Raw genomic sequence first — 14449 nt, 5'->3', positions numbered from 1 at the left:
GCGCTGCAGTTACAGCTCACCTCTACTAAACTCCAGCTAGGGCATGGGGATGAGACTTCAAGAAGCAATTCCACCGGTGAGTCACAGGTAGGTTTTTTGCAGGGACGCTCGTCCAGAGACAGCCTGCGATTACTGGTACCCGTGCTAGGTAGTGGAAGGACGATCACAGTGACAACATATAATAGAAGCAGTCGAGGAGTCTGAATGGATTCAATGGTAGCACACCTTCAGAATTTATGTAGTGTGCTGTAGCGTGAACCTAGCTAGAACGCTAGAGAGCGCCACACAAGGGCAGAATCCGTATGATTTATAATCCCTGTATGAAGTGCCATCTGTGGGGACAGAAGCACTATGGAGGTGGGGGGGTGCAGCAATGGCAATTTAGTGTCCCTGGGGACTGACCCAGGATACGAGAGGCTCTGTTTCCAGGAGGGGGTCTGGGCGTGTGGAGGTGGGAGGGATGCTGCGAGACTCTGGCTCCCCTCATTTCTTGGCTCAGCTGCTGCAGGAAGTGCGTGGGGGCTGAAAGAGCAACAAACTCGAACACTAAGAACAACAAGCCCGACGCAGCAGCAGAGAAGGTGGTGCAAGTAGCTGAGTCCGATTCCCGTTCATGACGTCTCTGCAAACTTAACCCCCTCTTCACCCCCTTCACCTCTTTGAAAGATGAAGGGCTTTGAGGAGCAGAGACGCTGAGCTGGAGGAGGAATGGACATCTACGAGCCGCGCCATGCTAAACAAACAAAGGCGCGGCCGCAACAGTTTAAGATACAGCTGGACATGCCTGCGCTGCAATTAAAGAAAAACAAAGAGTTCTCCGAAATGACACAAAAACAATTTAAGCTCGACCCTGAGCAGGAGGAGAAATGGACATCTACGAGCCGCGCCGTGCTAAACAAACCAGGCGCAGCCTCCAAAGTTTAAGATACACCTGGGCATGCCGGCGCTGCAATTAAAACAAGAAAAACAAGACCAGCCCGGCGGAGCGTGGCGCGCGCGCTTACCGGGGGCAGGGGAGCGCATTCCAGGCGGGGAGCGGAACCCTTTGAAGTACGATGCCAAACGGATTGCATGGCGGCACGATGCACGTGATTGTGCGCGTGCTCGCCATGCAATCCACTTTTGGGAGCACTTTTGTGAGCCCCTTACTAGAGTCTCGCTGAGCGATCGCTTACACGATAGCCAAACGAGACCTAAAAAGCCACATAGAATAGTTGCCGTAAAAGAGAAGATATCGTTGCAAATATGCCACCTCTCTTTCTCAGAAGCAAATACTAATGAAACGCCACTTCTGAGAAGCAATTATGAAGAGACAAAAGTCAGTCACTGAGCGCGCCACAAAGCAGAGAGGAAAACATCAGGAAAATGGTATTACCTTCGTGGCATTATTAAAGAACTTTAGGGACTGAAACTCGGTGAAAGAAAGAAAGAAGCGCCTCGATGAAAGTGGCATTTCCATGAAGAGACGACCGCTGTGTGAGGCGAAAGTCAAGAGAGGCACAAAATGACGGTTGCGCGCTGCATAACTAAGGCACAGTTCCAAAGGAAAGCGGGCTTACCACGGCCCAACAAAGGCATCCTTGGATGCAGCAGAGATTCTGACACTCAAAACTCACCCCGAAGTCACCCTCAGAGCACCTCCATAGATGAAACACTATCGACTCCCTCGAGGTCGGCCCGGAGCGATATCAGCTAGCCTCCATCTTCTTCGGCGCTCAAGCCACGCCCCCCAGGAGCTTTTTCTAATTGCTCATTCCGGAAAGTAAGTTGAAGTGTCTAGGGAAAATATATTAAAGTGGCTGAAATGGATAAAGGACTTGATTCATAAAGGTATTTGCGCAACTAATCTCTGAGTGCACAGGTACCTTACTTTACAAGTCTGAACATATGTCATTTACAAACTGTGACTTTAAACCAGTTTTTTTTTTTTGTGCGTTTCAACATGGAGGTAATAGAACCATAGGTGTGTCTAGTCCCATGGTTAGCTCATTTCCATTGAGAATTCAAATGTCTTTGCAGTTCTAAGAGCGATACAACCGAGTACAACAGAGTACTTATCTGGACACAAGCCGCAGGAAACTACATTTTATTCTCGGTAAGGGTTATCACTGGCCTTTTCTACGTGCCCCTGTGCAAAAGGCATATCAAAAAATAAATCTATCTCACTAGCATACCAGACATGTACCCTGTCGCGGCATCTCTCTGCATCCTGCTGTATATACAACCCACCCACACCTACCTCACTTTGAACTTTCTCTTCTCCCCTCCCCAGTTCACTTGCTAACTCACCCTTGCGTGCTCGCTAATGCAAGCACCCTTAAAAGTGAATCGGGGCCAAGGAATGCAAGTCTAAGGTGGGCCCTTAGTGATCATTTTTAGGTCGAGGACTAACGGTCTGCCAAAGGCAGAACCGGAAGTCGGAGATTTGATGTTTTCTAGAGTGGCTATTTAGCCCGCCTCTTTTTTAGCTTCTCCTCCATTGGCTGGCTTCCTAAACAGAGGCCAGCCATTGGAGGAGAGAGCCGTCCCTCCAAATAGGCTCCGTCTTTTCCAGATTCGGGGGCGTGTTCCTTGCTGTTCTTTCCACTTTCTAGTCACGCCCTTTCTCAGGCGTGTTTTTCTCTCCTCCAGCCAATGGCAAGAGGAGAGAAAAAGAAACACGCCCCCCGAATCTGAAAACGCCACTGCGTTTCTCCGAGGCATTTCTGCTTCGCCTCGGAGAAAGGCAGTGGTGTGCTTGTCCTCTCCCCCTGCCCCTCGGTTTGAAGGTGCTAATGAAGCCGTGCGGTGTTGTCACGCAATGAGCTTGTCACTCCTACGAGAATGTTTTCGAAGTGTTCTCAAACGTATGGCGTCTGTTCGGAAGTGCATCACGTCATGATGATTTCCATTGAACTTTGCCCTTCCTCCTCTTCGCTTCTCTCGGCTCAGGCGGCCAGACTCTCTCTGCAAGGAAGGTGTGCGCAGTGTTTACCTAACTTTGAATCAATATTGTGGTTCATTTGGAGCAGCGAGAGGCGGCGGCGAGGGAAGGGATTCGCCTTCTCCTGGACCGGCGCACCCTGCGGTCTCCACCCACGTGCCGGGCTCCGGACCAGGGACCCTTTTATACGATAACCCGACGACCCCCACATTAGCTACCCCCTCACTGTGTGAGCGGGGCGGCGTTGGGTGTATGGGTGCGTTTCTCTCCTTCTACATCTAAATGTTTCCCTGTGTGTGCCTACATGAGGATCTTTGTGCTTTTCTCTTTCTGTACCTGATTATTGTGAGCGTGTGCGTTTGTTTTCGTGTGACTTCGTTTCTGTCTCTCTGAATGTGTTTGTATGACTGCGTGCATTGTTCTCTCTCTCTGAGTCTGAATGTTTGCGTGTTTGTTCGTTTACATGCGTGCCTGCGTTTTTCTCTCTCTATCTGAATGTTTGTTAGTTTACGTGTGAATGTGCTTGTTTTTCTCTCTCTCTCTGTTTCAATGTTTGTTAGTTTACACATGTGACAGTGTGCCTTCCCCTCCCTCTGTATTTTAATGTTTCTGTGTGTGTCTGTTTACATGTGTATTTCTCCCGCTCGGTATCTGAATGTTTCTTTGTGTATTCAAGTTTGTATGTCTGTCTATGTGTGTCTTACTGAAACCCTGTAGGTAAACGAAATTAACAGTAGGCGCCAGTACAGCGCGCGTGCGCACAGGTTCACTTGAACACGCGAAGTGCCAAAAGATCCGATACTGATTTCTGAGGCCACACAAGGCTCTGGGAGGGGGGGAAGGGGGTGGGGGGGTGGGCTTATTTACAAGCCCTTTCCGACGCCGGGGCGTCACTTTTTCGAGATGTTTTAATCCGTTTTCGCCGCTAAATTAATGAAATGTGGAAAATCTGAATACATACAAACGGGAATGTAAAACTAATTTTAAATGTCATTCTTTCTTTATCCGAGGTAGATGAGGCGAGCGGGGTTACACAGAGGAGCAGTGATATGAGAAACCGGCCCGGTGGACAGAATGACGGGCCTCATGGCGCATCTTGCAGGGGTCACAACTCATCCAGCTCAATGCATTGTGGGACTTGTTGTCCTATCGGGAGTACTGGCCAGTAACACCTGGCAATAGGCCTCTCAAAAGAATTCTATGACCTGCAGTCCTACACTTACGCTCTGAGGCTGAAACATGTAGTTCCCAGAGCACAAGTATCAAGGGCCGGTTTTGCTGGACTTACAGCCACTCAAAATATCTGTATTTTCCGAAGTTCTTCCTTCAATTTCAATCCCTGCACCAGGACATGGCGCACTCAATCGTACAACCCGTTAGCCCTGAGGCCGTTGGGTGCCCGCTTCCTCGCAGGGAGGGATGCCTGCACACACGGTCACAGGCAGGTACCTCTGCCCGCCCAGCGCCCTTTCCTCATTTCAACAGCTTCGAGCACCAGGTATGGGGCAGGAGGTGATATGTTTTCTAAAACCGGCTCCCACACTTGACTATACCGTGTGATCGTGAGCGATTAGTAGGGGGGAATGTGGGAGGCCTCGTCGATGCTGTTGGGATTAGAGAGACCCGTATGACAGGCTCGACGCCAGCATACAGCTGTAGCGAAGTCATGGCTACCGGAGGCTGTCACTGTTTGATCTTAGGCAGAGCACTTTGTACCACCAAGATCAGGTAGCCGGTTGACTCAGGGTTCCACTGTTTAGCCCCAAGGGCACACGTCTGAATCCTAGTGGGGACACGCAGACGTTTATCCCCAGGAGGTCACTAAAATGAGTAAAAATAAACATCTGTTATTTGGTGCCCAGATGTCCAGAGATGGCCACGCTTTCATGTAGCTACGCACTCAGGTCCCGGTATATAACATTGAATAAAGCTTCAGAGACAAGTTTATGTGTGTACTCTGATCATACATTACGTCATTCCATGGATTACGACACCGCTGCTCGAGAGGCCCTGCCCGCTGTTGCTTAGTAATGAGTGAGCATGGCAGGCGATAGCAGAGGTGCACGCGCCGTACTCATGGACAGCGCGTGGCCCCTCTGCAATAGACTGAAGGGAGAGGAAGGTACGCAAATGCAGTCATGTTTATTTTCGTGGGTTTCAGTGTTTTGCCAGGCGAAGAGGTGGTGTTAATTTAAGCTCGTAGCCCAACAGGTAATCACCGTTCGTGCTTAAAGGTGGCAACTTGCGAGATAATAAGTAGGTTACTTTTCGCGCATGCGGCTATTAATTTTTTATTTAACTAATTATATGGTTGTTAAAAATGTGTAATCTTTTTTTCCCGCTTGTTAACCCAAGAACCTACTCTTTAGCCAAATTCCGGAAACGGACCATTCTATGTGCATTAATGCATGTACAGCGCAGTGAGGCTGGCATCCTGTCAGATATCTTCCGAATCCGACATAGTATTGTTCGGGTCAGTGGTTCACACAACACTTAGTTTTTTTGGAAAATTGTACTCCTTCCCGATGATATTCATCTCTGCTTTCATCTACCTTTTGCAAAGTGTTCTAGACACCCATCTGGGCGTGCTTCATGCAACCCCTGACGTAGCAAAGCGATAACGAATATTTTGTAGTACCAGAAAACTTGTGACGGAGAGCTAGGAGTGAGATGTAAAATTGAACCCATTATTATAAACCATCACACGTGCAGGAATATTGCCTCTCTAGTTATAGTTACATGCATAGAGCATTTAAAAATTGTTTTTTATTTCCTAATAACTTTGACCACTGTTGGCAAATTTTAACCAGACTTTTCACAAAAATGTATCTGACTGAATGATTTTTTATGTCTTCTCTTTCTTTCCTTTTGTTCCCCCCCCCACACACCTTCCTTCCCTTTTAACTATCTCCCGCCCTCCCTTTCTTGCATTTTATCCCCTGGCTGACGTCCCTTTCTTACCGTTTATCCCTTGACCGCCCACCCTTCCTTCCCTAATTGAGTGTACCCAGGCCTACCAGCCTTTTATGGATAGCAATACATATTTTATTGAAGTGTGTGTATTTTTGGTCCAAATGCGGTCGCTTTCACTTTCGCGTGCTGTGCTTGTTTACATTTCTGTTGCTTTGCTCCCACCCCCACCCACTGTCTGTGTTCACAAAACTCCTACCCCCCTCCCGTTGGATGGAAGCTGCAGGCTAGTTGGGGGCTAAATGAGTGATTGGTGCACACGCGGGGGCAGGGGATCGTCTGCCGAGCTTGGAGCAGAAAGGCTGAGGCATTTGTAAAAGGCATTTCAATGTGATACATGTGCTTCGGTAAGGTAGATGGTTTAAGAGTGTGGTTATGGCGTCGGGGGTGGGGCGAGTTGCACTCGAGTTCATTAAAGTATATTATATTGGAATCGATGAGCCACACACTCTCTATCTCACTACCTCACTCATTCTATCTCACTAACTCACTTTCACTCCCTCTTTCACTACCTCTCTCTCTATCTCACTACATCACAACATCACTCTATGCTTATATATCACTACCTCACAACATCCCTCTCCCTCACTACCTCACTCTTTCACTACCTCACTCTCTCTATCTCACTACCTCACTCTCTATCTACCTCACTCTCTATCTCACTACCTCACTCTCTATTTCAATACCTCACTCTCTCTATCTCACTATCTCACTACCTCACTCTCTCTCTGCTAATGCAATAGGTATCACATATGCAACAAAAAAGCTAATGCCAATAGAAATGACAATGCCATTTATTTAGGGATACAAAAATAATAAAAAAATAATGAGCAATACGAATAGCTCTACCTATAATATTGCCGAGACCATTGCATTGTAAATGCTTGTTAACAATATTTCTAAGTAAATTAGCCTTGAAATTAAATACTTCAGCTACTCCATTGATACAGGGGCGTCTCCTCCAATTGTGTGGAGGAGCGTCGCCCCACTGCTTTCCCGCAGTGCGAGAAGCAGTAACATAAATACCATTTCATGTTGCTGCTTCTCGTACTTTGAGAAAGCAGAAGGGTTTGGTGGGGGGGGGGGCGGTCCTGCAACAGGGCAGGGGAGGAGTGGCTAGCCCAATGTTGCGGGCCCTGACTGATTGGTCTGCCCTCTGGGGCCGACCAAACCAGTCATGTGCGCTCTGCCATTTTTTCCATGTAGGCTGCATGGAGAAAATGGCCTCCCTATAGACGCCTGGCTGGGCGTCGTCCCCACCAATCACAACGCTGCCATTGCAACGTTGTGATTGGCTTGGGGGGAGGCTGCCTGCTTTCTGCGAGGAAGACGGCGCGGGACCCGATCGTGCCAGCTAAGGTATCTTCTATACCTGCACCCCTACCCTCCACCCCCCGCGACTGCATTGACATCTTATGTGGATGTAATGGTGCTCATGTTCTTTTTCTGGATGGCATTGTAAACATTTCGGAGTGGAAGAGAAATTAATTTGCGGTAAGGGTTCCTGGATTTGCTCTTGTTGTTAGATAGTTGTTATTAGATAGTTGAAAGAACTTTAGTGAATCGAAGTGGTTATTAATTAGATTCTACTTTTTAAAGATTTCCACCATCTTCACCTTTGAAGCCGTATCCAAAAAGACCCCATTTTCGAGCAGAGGTCCCTAGATTTCCGGACTGGAGTGAATATGAAGCAATAACGTCCAGTGATCACTCAACCATGAGACCCATTGTAATGGTAAGATTCTCTCAATCCATTTTCTTTTATGTGCAGGGTGGGTGGTGGTAGTTTGCGCATAGTTTGCTGCAAGAAAACCTTTTAGCATAGTTCCATTTGTGTTTAAAAGGGAGTAAATGCTTAGAACGTAGTATCATTCATTAAATAGTTGCCTATGGTAATCTTCCCTGAAGTGTAGTATTGAACTTTGTCAGGGTAAATTTTTTTAACTATTTACAGTTATAAAATAGGCCCATATCATCTTATAATTCAGAATTTCTGTGTATTGTTAAGTAATTCATTTAGGGAAGTTGCAGTGTAATGTGACAACAAAACAATCTTATTTGTAAACCACCTAGTAAACAAACTTTGTTGCATGTAGTTCTGCTATTTGGCACTTATAAGCATCTTTTGTCTTTCCAAACATCCTAAATAGAAAGTTGAAAGTACGTCTGCTTGAACATGTGCACATATTTGTTGGTATTTAGAGCAAGATTAGTTGGTTGTGCGAGAAGTTTTGTTCATGGGATTGGTTGGGAGGCAAACCAAAATTGTGTACATCCAGTTGGGAAGTTAAAATGATATAGGTGACTCTTCTGCATTGGGCCTGGGATAGGGGCTCAACACAGGCCCCCTGCAAGGACCCTATTTAGCCCAAAGCCTATGAATATTTGAGTTATTGGAGGCGTGGACCCCTTATTGACATTTTACAGGGGACCCCATCATTTTGCGTTCGGCCACATGCCTGGGAAACTGGGCGGTGCTTAAAGCAGCACTTTCTCATTGGGAGAAACAGTTTGCTGTTATCATTCTTTTGTTGTGATGCCCATATTGTGTGAAAGTCCATGGGCACGTTTTGCTGTACTGTTGTAGGGCCTTAGTAACATGAAAATGCCCCTGCATGCTGAACAGGCATGTATCCCAACTCTTGAGTGCTGACTGCTAGTGAAACTGATATCCTGACTTTTACTTTGGCCCGGGCATCACTCTAATTTAGAGGCCTTAGTATTTGAGGGGTGCATAAAGCATACCCTCATAGCAGGATTACTGTCTCTGCCCTGTGTGAATCACATAAAGCATCGGCGGTAGTGTCCTTAGTTTTTGTGGCTTTTTTTCTCTGTGCTATGGAGATGGTATCTATTGCACCAATCATGTAAAGTTCTGCTGTTGTGTTATATGAACACTAGATCTTTTGTTGACATTAAAAGTGGCTGTATATGCAGTGAATGTGTAAAAAGTGTGGTAGTTGGACTTTGTGTGTAGTGAGATTTGGAGTACCTGGTCCATTGGGATCAGATTTAGATGCCACTTAGTTTAGCATCGAGTGTATACAGCTACAACAGACAGTGGAAGTATATTGACTCCATTCCTGTGGCTAGAGGTTGGAGACCAGGACACTGAAGTGAGAGAGGATAGAGACAAGTCTTCCTTTAATAATTCAATAAAACATTGCTAGTAAAAGACTGACTGCCAATTTATTTGCACTGTTATTTACAAGATGATTGAGATTGTAGTTTCTGTTGCTCAAGGTGAGGAAGATTCCAGGTAGAGCCTGTCCTTTTGTCTGTTCCGGATTACTGATGTCAACCAGGTGCAGAGAACACACACTTCATTATGCCCTTGTTTTGGATACTCCTGTTGGAGCCAGCATTGTTGCTACCTGCTGTGAGATCCATCTTTTTGCACAAAGGCTGTGACTGAGGAACAGCCAGAGAATTACATTTAAAGAAGAACCACTCTAAACTTGTTCACATACCCTCTCTGAAAAATGTGTATAAAAGTGGAATCCAAACATCCTAACATTGTTCCATTTCCAAGTTGTTCATGGCCAAGGAAGAGAGTAATGTGATGAGAACTCAAAGGACTGCTGTGTGACTAGAGCTGGTGTCTGCCTGACAGACGATCTCCCAGAGGTGAGGGGACATCACCTGTTTTCTGTACTTCCTTCTAGAAGAGCTGATGGCCTGCCTGAAGCTTAGAAAGCCTGACTTCCTACTCAGAGAGGGATGGAGTTTCCCTGGCCCTGCAGGAGGAGAGAGACTGAGGAGAAGTCCAGGATGCTTTTGCTTCTCTCTGAATAGCCAGAGACTGCAGAGGAGTGAAGCCAAGAATGACCTGGAAGAAGTCTCCAGCATCTCCAAAGAGGTCTGGTCGTGAACGTCCTCCTTTAAATACAAAGCATTGAGTGAGCTAGATTGGCAGCATGACTAAGAGATCAGTGTTGTCAACATCTGTCATAGCTGCGTTAGAAAACTCCAACCCCGAGATGGGATCCCTGATAAGCATGGTGGATGCACCATTGCCCCCTAGTCTCCCTCCCCTCGCCGCCTTCATACGAGCATCCTGTGCCCATTTAAAAATGGCCTCAACTGCTGAAAGTAAGTTTGGCCTCAGAAGCTGCCATGGTGAGATCACCAAGTTGTCCAGTTTCGAGCGAGGTCCCAACTCTGATGATTCAATCCATTGAAATCCCAGAGATTGGACACAAATAGTATTTGTCTGGACCCAGAAACCATGGGTGTTGGGCAGGTATATAGTATAGGAATTCCTACCACATCCCCTCAGCATGGAGAAGAGCATACTCTTACATATTTCTGCATTTGGGTGCTTGTATTTTAAACCTTGCGAATGATCTTTCAGTTCACAAACCTAAAGCCTGTTGGTCTCCAATTCTTTAGACTACGTTAGCGCCTCCTCCCATTCGGTCCTTCAAGGGGCTGAGTACAGAGCGGCTAAATACCTCTACGAACCAGGGGAAGTACACATGGAAGTTATTTTATGATATAACATGAGGTAAATTATCATAATCGTCTATAAAATTGACCATTCAACTATTACTTTTTGTTTTCCAACATTTTGCTAATAGCTGTAATTTTATCATAGTTAAAACCATATCCCGCTAGTAACTGCCAAGACTTCTGTTTCAAAACTATCCAGCAGCTTATTCCAACATCATGTTGCGATAAACCTCATACCTACATATGAGTAGCTTATGACCATTTCAAGGCTAACCCCTTTCTTGTGGCAGCTGAACATATTTAGACTTTTTTTTAATGTCCCATGTACCCTTCTTCCTACACAGCACCCTCAAAACATCCCCGCTCACTCCAAAAGTGCCCCGCCTATAAGCAAAACAATTAGTTATGGAATTCATCCCTGTGGAGGCTAGGGAGGCAGGCAAACAACCTAACTTAGTTGGAGATGGGCGGCTGAGCGGAATGCCTTGTCCAGTGGCAACTGCAATTATTTATTGCATGCCCATTCAGTTCTATGCAGCCCCGGAAACATTTCTCTGCATGATTTGGAGGCCAGAGCCAAGAGCAGAGTCCAGAAATTCAACTTACAGATGGGGGCGTGTCTCAAAAAACTGGGGAAAACCCCCAGCTTCCAAACCTGGTACTTAATCGGTATTTCTAAAGTGGGTGACCATATTGAGAATGGAGTCTTTATCTCCTTTCAGGCTCTTCAGAGAGACTACCAACTCAACGACATGCATCGCTTCCGATAATTACAACTCAGACATGCATGGAGGGCAGACTGTATAGACCTGAACCTTCCAGCTTATACTCCAATAAAAGGTAGGCTCCTGATGGGAGAACTGATAGACAAAGCAGTCTCCTCAGTTTATAAAACCAACAATAACGCAACGATGGTCTAAAAAAACTGAGGGCTAAGTGGGAATGGGAACAGGATAATCTTGATTGGTAGGCAACATTAATGCACTCAAAGACGTGGCAATCAAATCGAGATTGAAACTTATCCAACTTAAAATTCTACGCTGGGTCTACTTTGATAGTGGCTCCATAAAATCGGGACGGTGATGTCCCCAGAATGTTTGAGGTGTAGAGGGCGGAGGGGAGACTTCGGCTGCACCCTGTGGGTCTACCCGATCACACACACATACTTGAAGAAGGTGATGCACAAATTGGGTAAGGTGGTAGGAGCAACACTCCCTGACAACACTAAGTATGTAATTTTGGGTAAAACCAACGATGTTGATGTTCCCTTGGCCAAACTATTCTTCTGTTCGCGAGGTAGCAAAGAGAGATGTAGCAAAACGCTGGCGAGCCCTTGAGCCGCCAACTATGTCTGAATGGAGAAAGGGTATGGACCTCTATATGGCCTCTGACAAAGTAACCTATAATGCTAGACAGTGCCCACCTAAGTTCCATAGGGTCTAGGGCGGGTGGATTGCATGCCTCCACCCTAAGGTCTCCGAGGAGGAATCTGAGTCTCTGCCAATACAGATCTGATGCTTGGTTAGCCCACATTGATTGTAATGACTTACTGTCTCAAATCTGTATTTGCTCTTATTGTACTATTGCTGCAAAATGTAATGATTGTTGCCACCACCAATACCAATTATACCTCCACCAATACCAATTATACCTCCACCAATACCAGCCCCACCAATACAACCAATACCACCACCCCCACTAATACGACCACTACCACTACCAATAATACTGCCTCCTCCACCAATACTAGCACCTCCACCAATACCAGCATCACCAATACCACCATCAAGACCAATTATACCAATACCACCACCACCAATCCCACCCACCACCACCGCCACCACCGCCACCACCACCAACCCCAACCCCAATACCAATACCACCACCACCAATACAACTACCAATACTACCACGAATACCAGTACCACCACCTTCACGCCTCTCGCCCACTAGTAATAGCAGGGGCACTGACGAGGCCGAAGCTGCAGCCGGGACCATCTCTCCCTCCCTTCATGCCTGCCATAAAGCGCAGCCTGCCCTGCACCAGGAGGTGGAGCCATGGCCCTACTAAAGCTGGAGTGTTTTTTTTATTAAGCCAAAGACAGCAATGACATTACGCAATGCCACACTGCACACTCAAATCACGGACTGGCTAGGATCTAGCCCCCACCTCCCGTTCTTCCTCCTGAGCCGCGACAGTGTAATCGCAGAGCAAAAGGTGTTGGAGCGCTTTGTTAGTGTTTATTGCTCGGATCATATGTAACTTTCACTTCACAGTTTGTGTTTGTGTAATTTACAACACTTACACCTCTTCTTCACTGCACTATTTATCACTACTATCAAGTCGCAGGCCAGTCTCTTCCTCTGATATTTTACAATCTAACAAGTGGTCGAGAAGGCCCTTTATTGCAATGCTATAGGTCTCGAATTTGCAAGAGTTTAAGCTATTAGTATTGTAAATGACAATGCCTTTTGTGTTTTAAAACCCAAAATATAAATAAAGGCGTTGTCATTTACAATGCCCATAGCTCAAACTCGCATGAGTGCGAGACATATTGCATTGCAAATGCTTCTTCTATTTGTAACTGTTTTTTGTTGTGCGAGACGTTGTGCAAGACGGCGCTGTGTACAATTTCATTTAGTCTGCTTTCCAATTGCTCCACACAGGTGTCATGCTTATCTATTTGCTCTTTCTTGTGATCTAGACATTTAGACAGAATATCTATTTTGGATTCAATTTGGCCGAGATTACGCCTCATGTGTGCTAGTATGAATTTAATGTCCTACATAAGAGTGTCCGTGGCTCAGTGAGGTGATGGCGAGCATTGCATATCCTGGACGACTTTTTTGTGTCAAACTGTAGTTTTGACCTGCTTAACCATGTTGTCACTGATGTCGGTGTGCTCACACGTATCAAGTCACACCAGCTATGTGCTCCAGGAGTAAACAACCCTTGCAAAGAATCATTCACTTTGCATGCAATTACAACGCATACCATTACCCCGCAAATCGTAACGACGACTTGCGGAGGTGGGAGAAGGTGTTGGATTTAAAATCCAACACCTTCCCTACTGTTGCACAGACTGGAGTTGGAATAGTAAATTATTCTATTCAAAATTCTAGCGCCCCCCTCCGCAAGTCGTTGTTACGACTTGCGGGGAAATGGTATGCGTTGTTGTAACGTGGTCATTGTAACGACCGCGCTGTAATTGCATGCGAAGTGAAGGCATGCGTTATAAGGAGGAATATTCGCTCCAGGCGGCAGGGTGCAGGGGATCACTGTCACTGGGTTCTACACGAGCAGTCCCACAATATGCTTTCACCACTCACAGCCCGGGGCCCCCGGCAATGTCAACCGTGTAGCTGTAGCATGGGTGAAGAGTGGGGCCCACACGGTAAAAGGCAGTCTGGCACGTAGGGTCCCAGCCTTGCATGAACATCACCCCCCCCCCCCAATGCAAGACTACAGTAATGAGGTGTCCTTAAATCAATCACTCACCCGTGTATCTGCTATAGTGTCACCTCGCCTAGACACGGCCGTGGCCCTAAACATTCAGCGGGAGCCCCCATCAGAGCCGTAGGACATACAGATACAGGCTGCGTCAGCTGCCACTCTCAGGCAGGGGGAAAGACCGCTAACCTTGGTAGGCTCTGTGCTGACACCACTTCTCCGATTGAAGTGCAGACTTGAAGTTGGCCACACCGGCATACAATGTATGAGACTCCACACACGGTCCCTGTGAAGTCGGGCATTCTCCGGGCAGGACAGGATATGTGTCTTTCGTGCCAGGCCTGCTAATCTGGTGCCACCCTGGCAATGTCAAGTTCGAGGCCCCACTCCAACTTGGTCACTACCAGTTAGGCCTCTGTCCGGCACTCTGAGTACGCCTCCCACCGGCCGCTTACCCTATTGGTGGATCCGGCCTGTACAAAGCGCAGGATCGCCATCCGACTCCCCTTTGGTCCCGGATGCAACTCGGATGTTCGTGTTCACAGGCTTCGATCCAGCAGTGCAGTGTGCCCCTCCCTGCCACTGTGTCTCTGGCGTTATATTTAGCAGGTGTACTGGTCCCAAGTGAATTCCCAGCCTCACTATGCGTGCTA

General features: G+C 46.9%; 1 protein-coding gene across 2 annotated transcripts in view; it reads left to right on the top strand.

Annotated features, from left to right (window-relative positions):
• The window catches only part of DEPDC1B (DEP domain containing 1B), a 274836-nt gene that overhangs the window by 43037 nt on the left and 217350 nt on the right, over positions 1 to 14449 (top strand). For both annotated transcript variants that reach the window (XM_085631495.1, XM_085631491.1), the window contains exon 3: positions 7493 to 7628. In XM_085631495.1, the coding sequence (XP_085487621.1) occupies positions 7493 to 7628 (136 nt within the window). The remainder of the gene's footprint in view (positions 1 to 7492; positions 7629 to 14449) is intronic.

The sequence above is a fragment of the Triturus cristatus genome, chromosome 2_1, assembly GCF_964204655.1.
Source record: "Triturus cristatus chromosome 2_1, aTriCri1.1, whole genome shotgun sequence".
NCBI classification, from domain to species: domain Eukaryota; kingdom Metazoa; phylum Chordata; class Amphibia; order Caudata; family Salamandridae; genus Triturus; species Triturus cristatus.
Note: the sequence above shows the minus strand (reverse complement) of the source record. Positions and strands in the feature narration are given on the sequence as shown.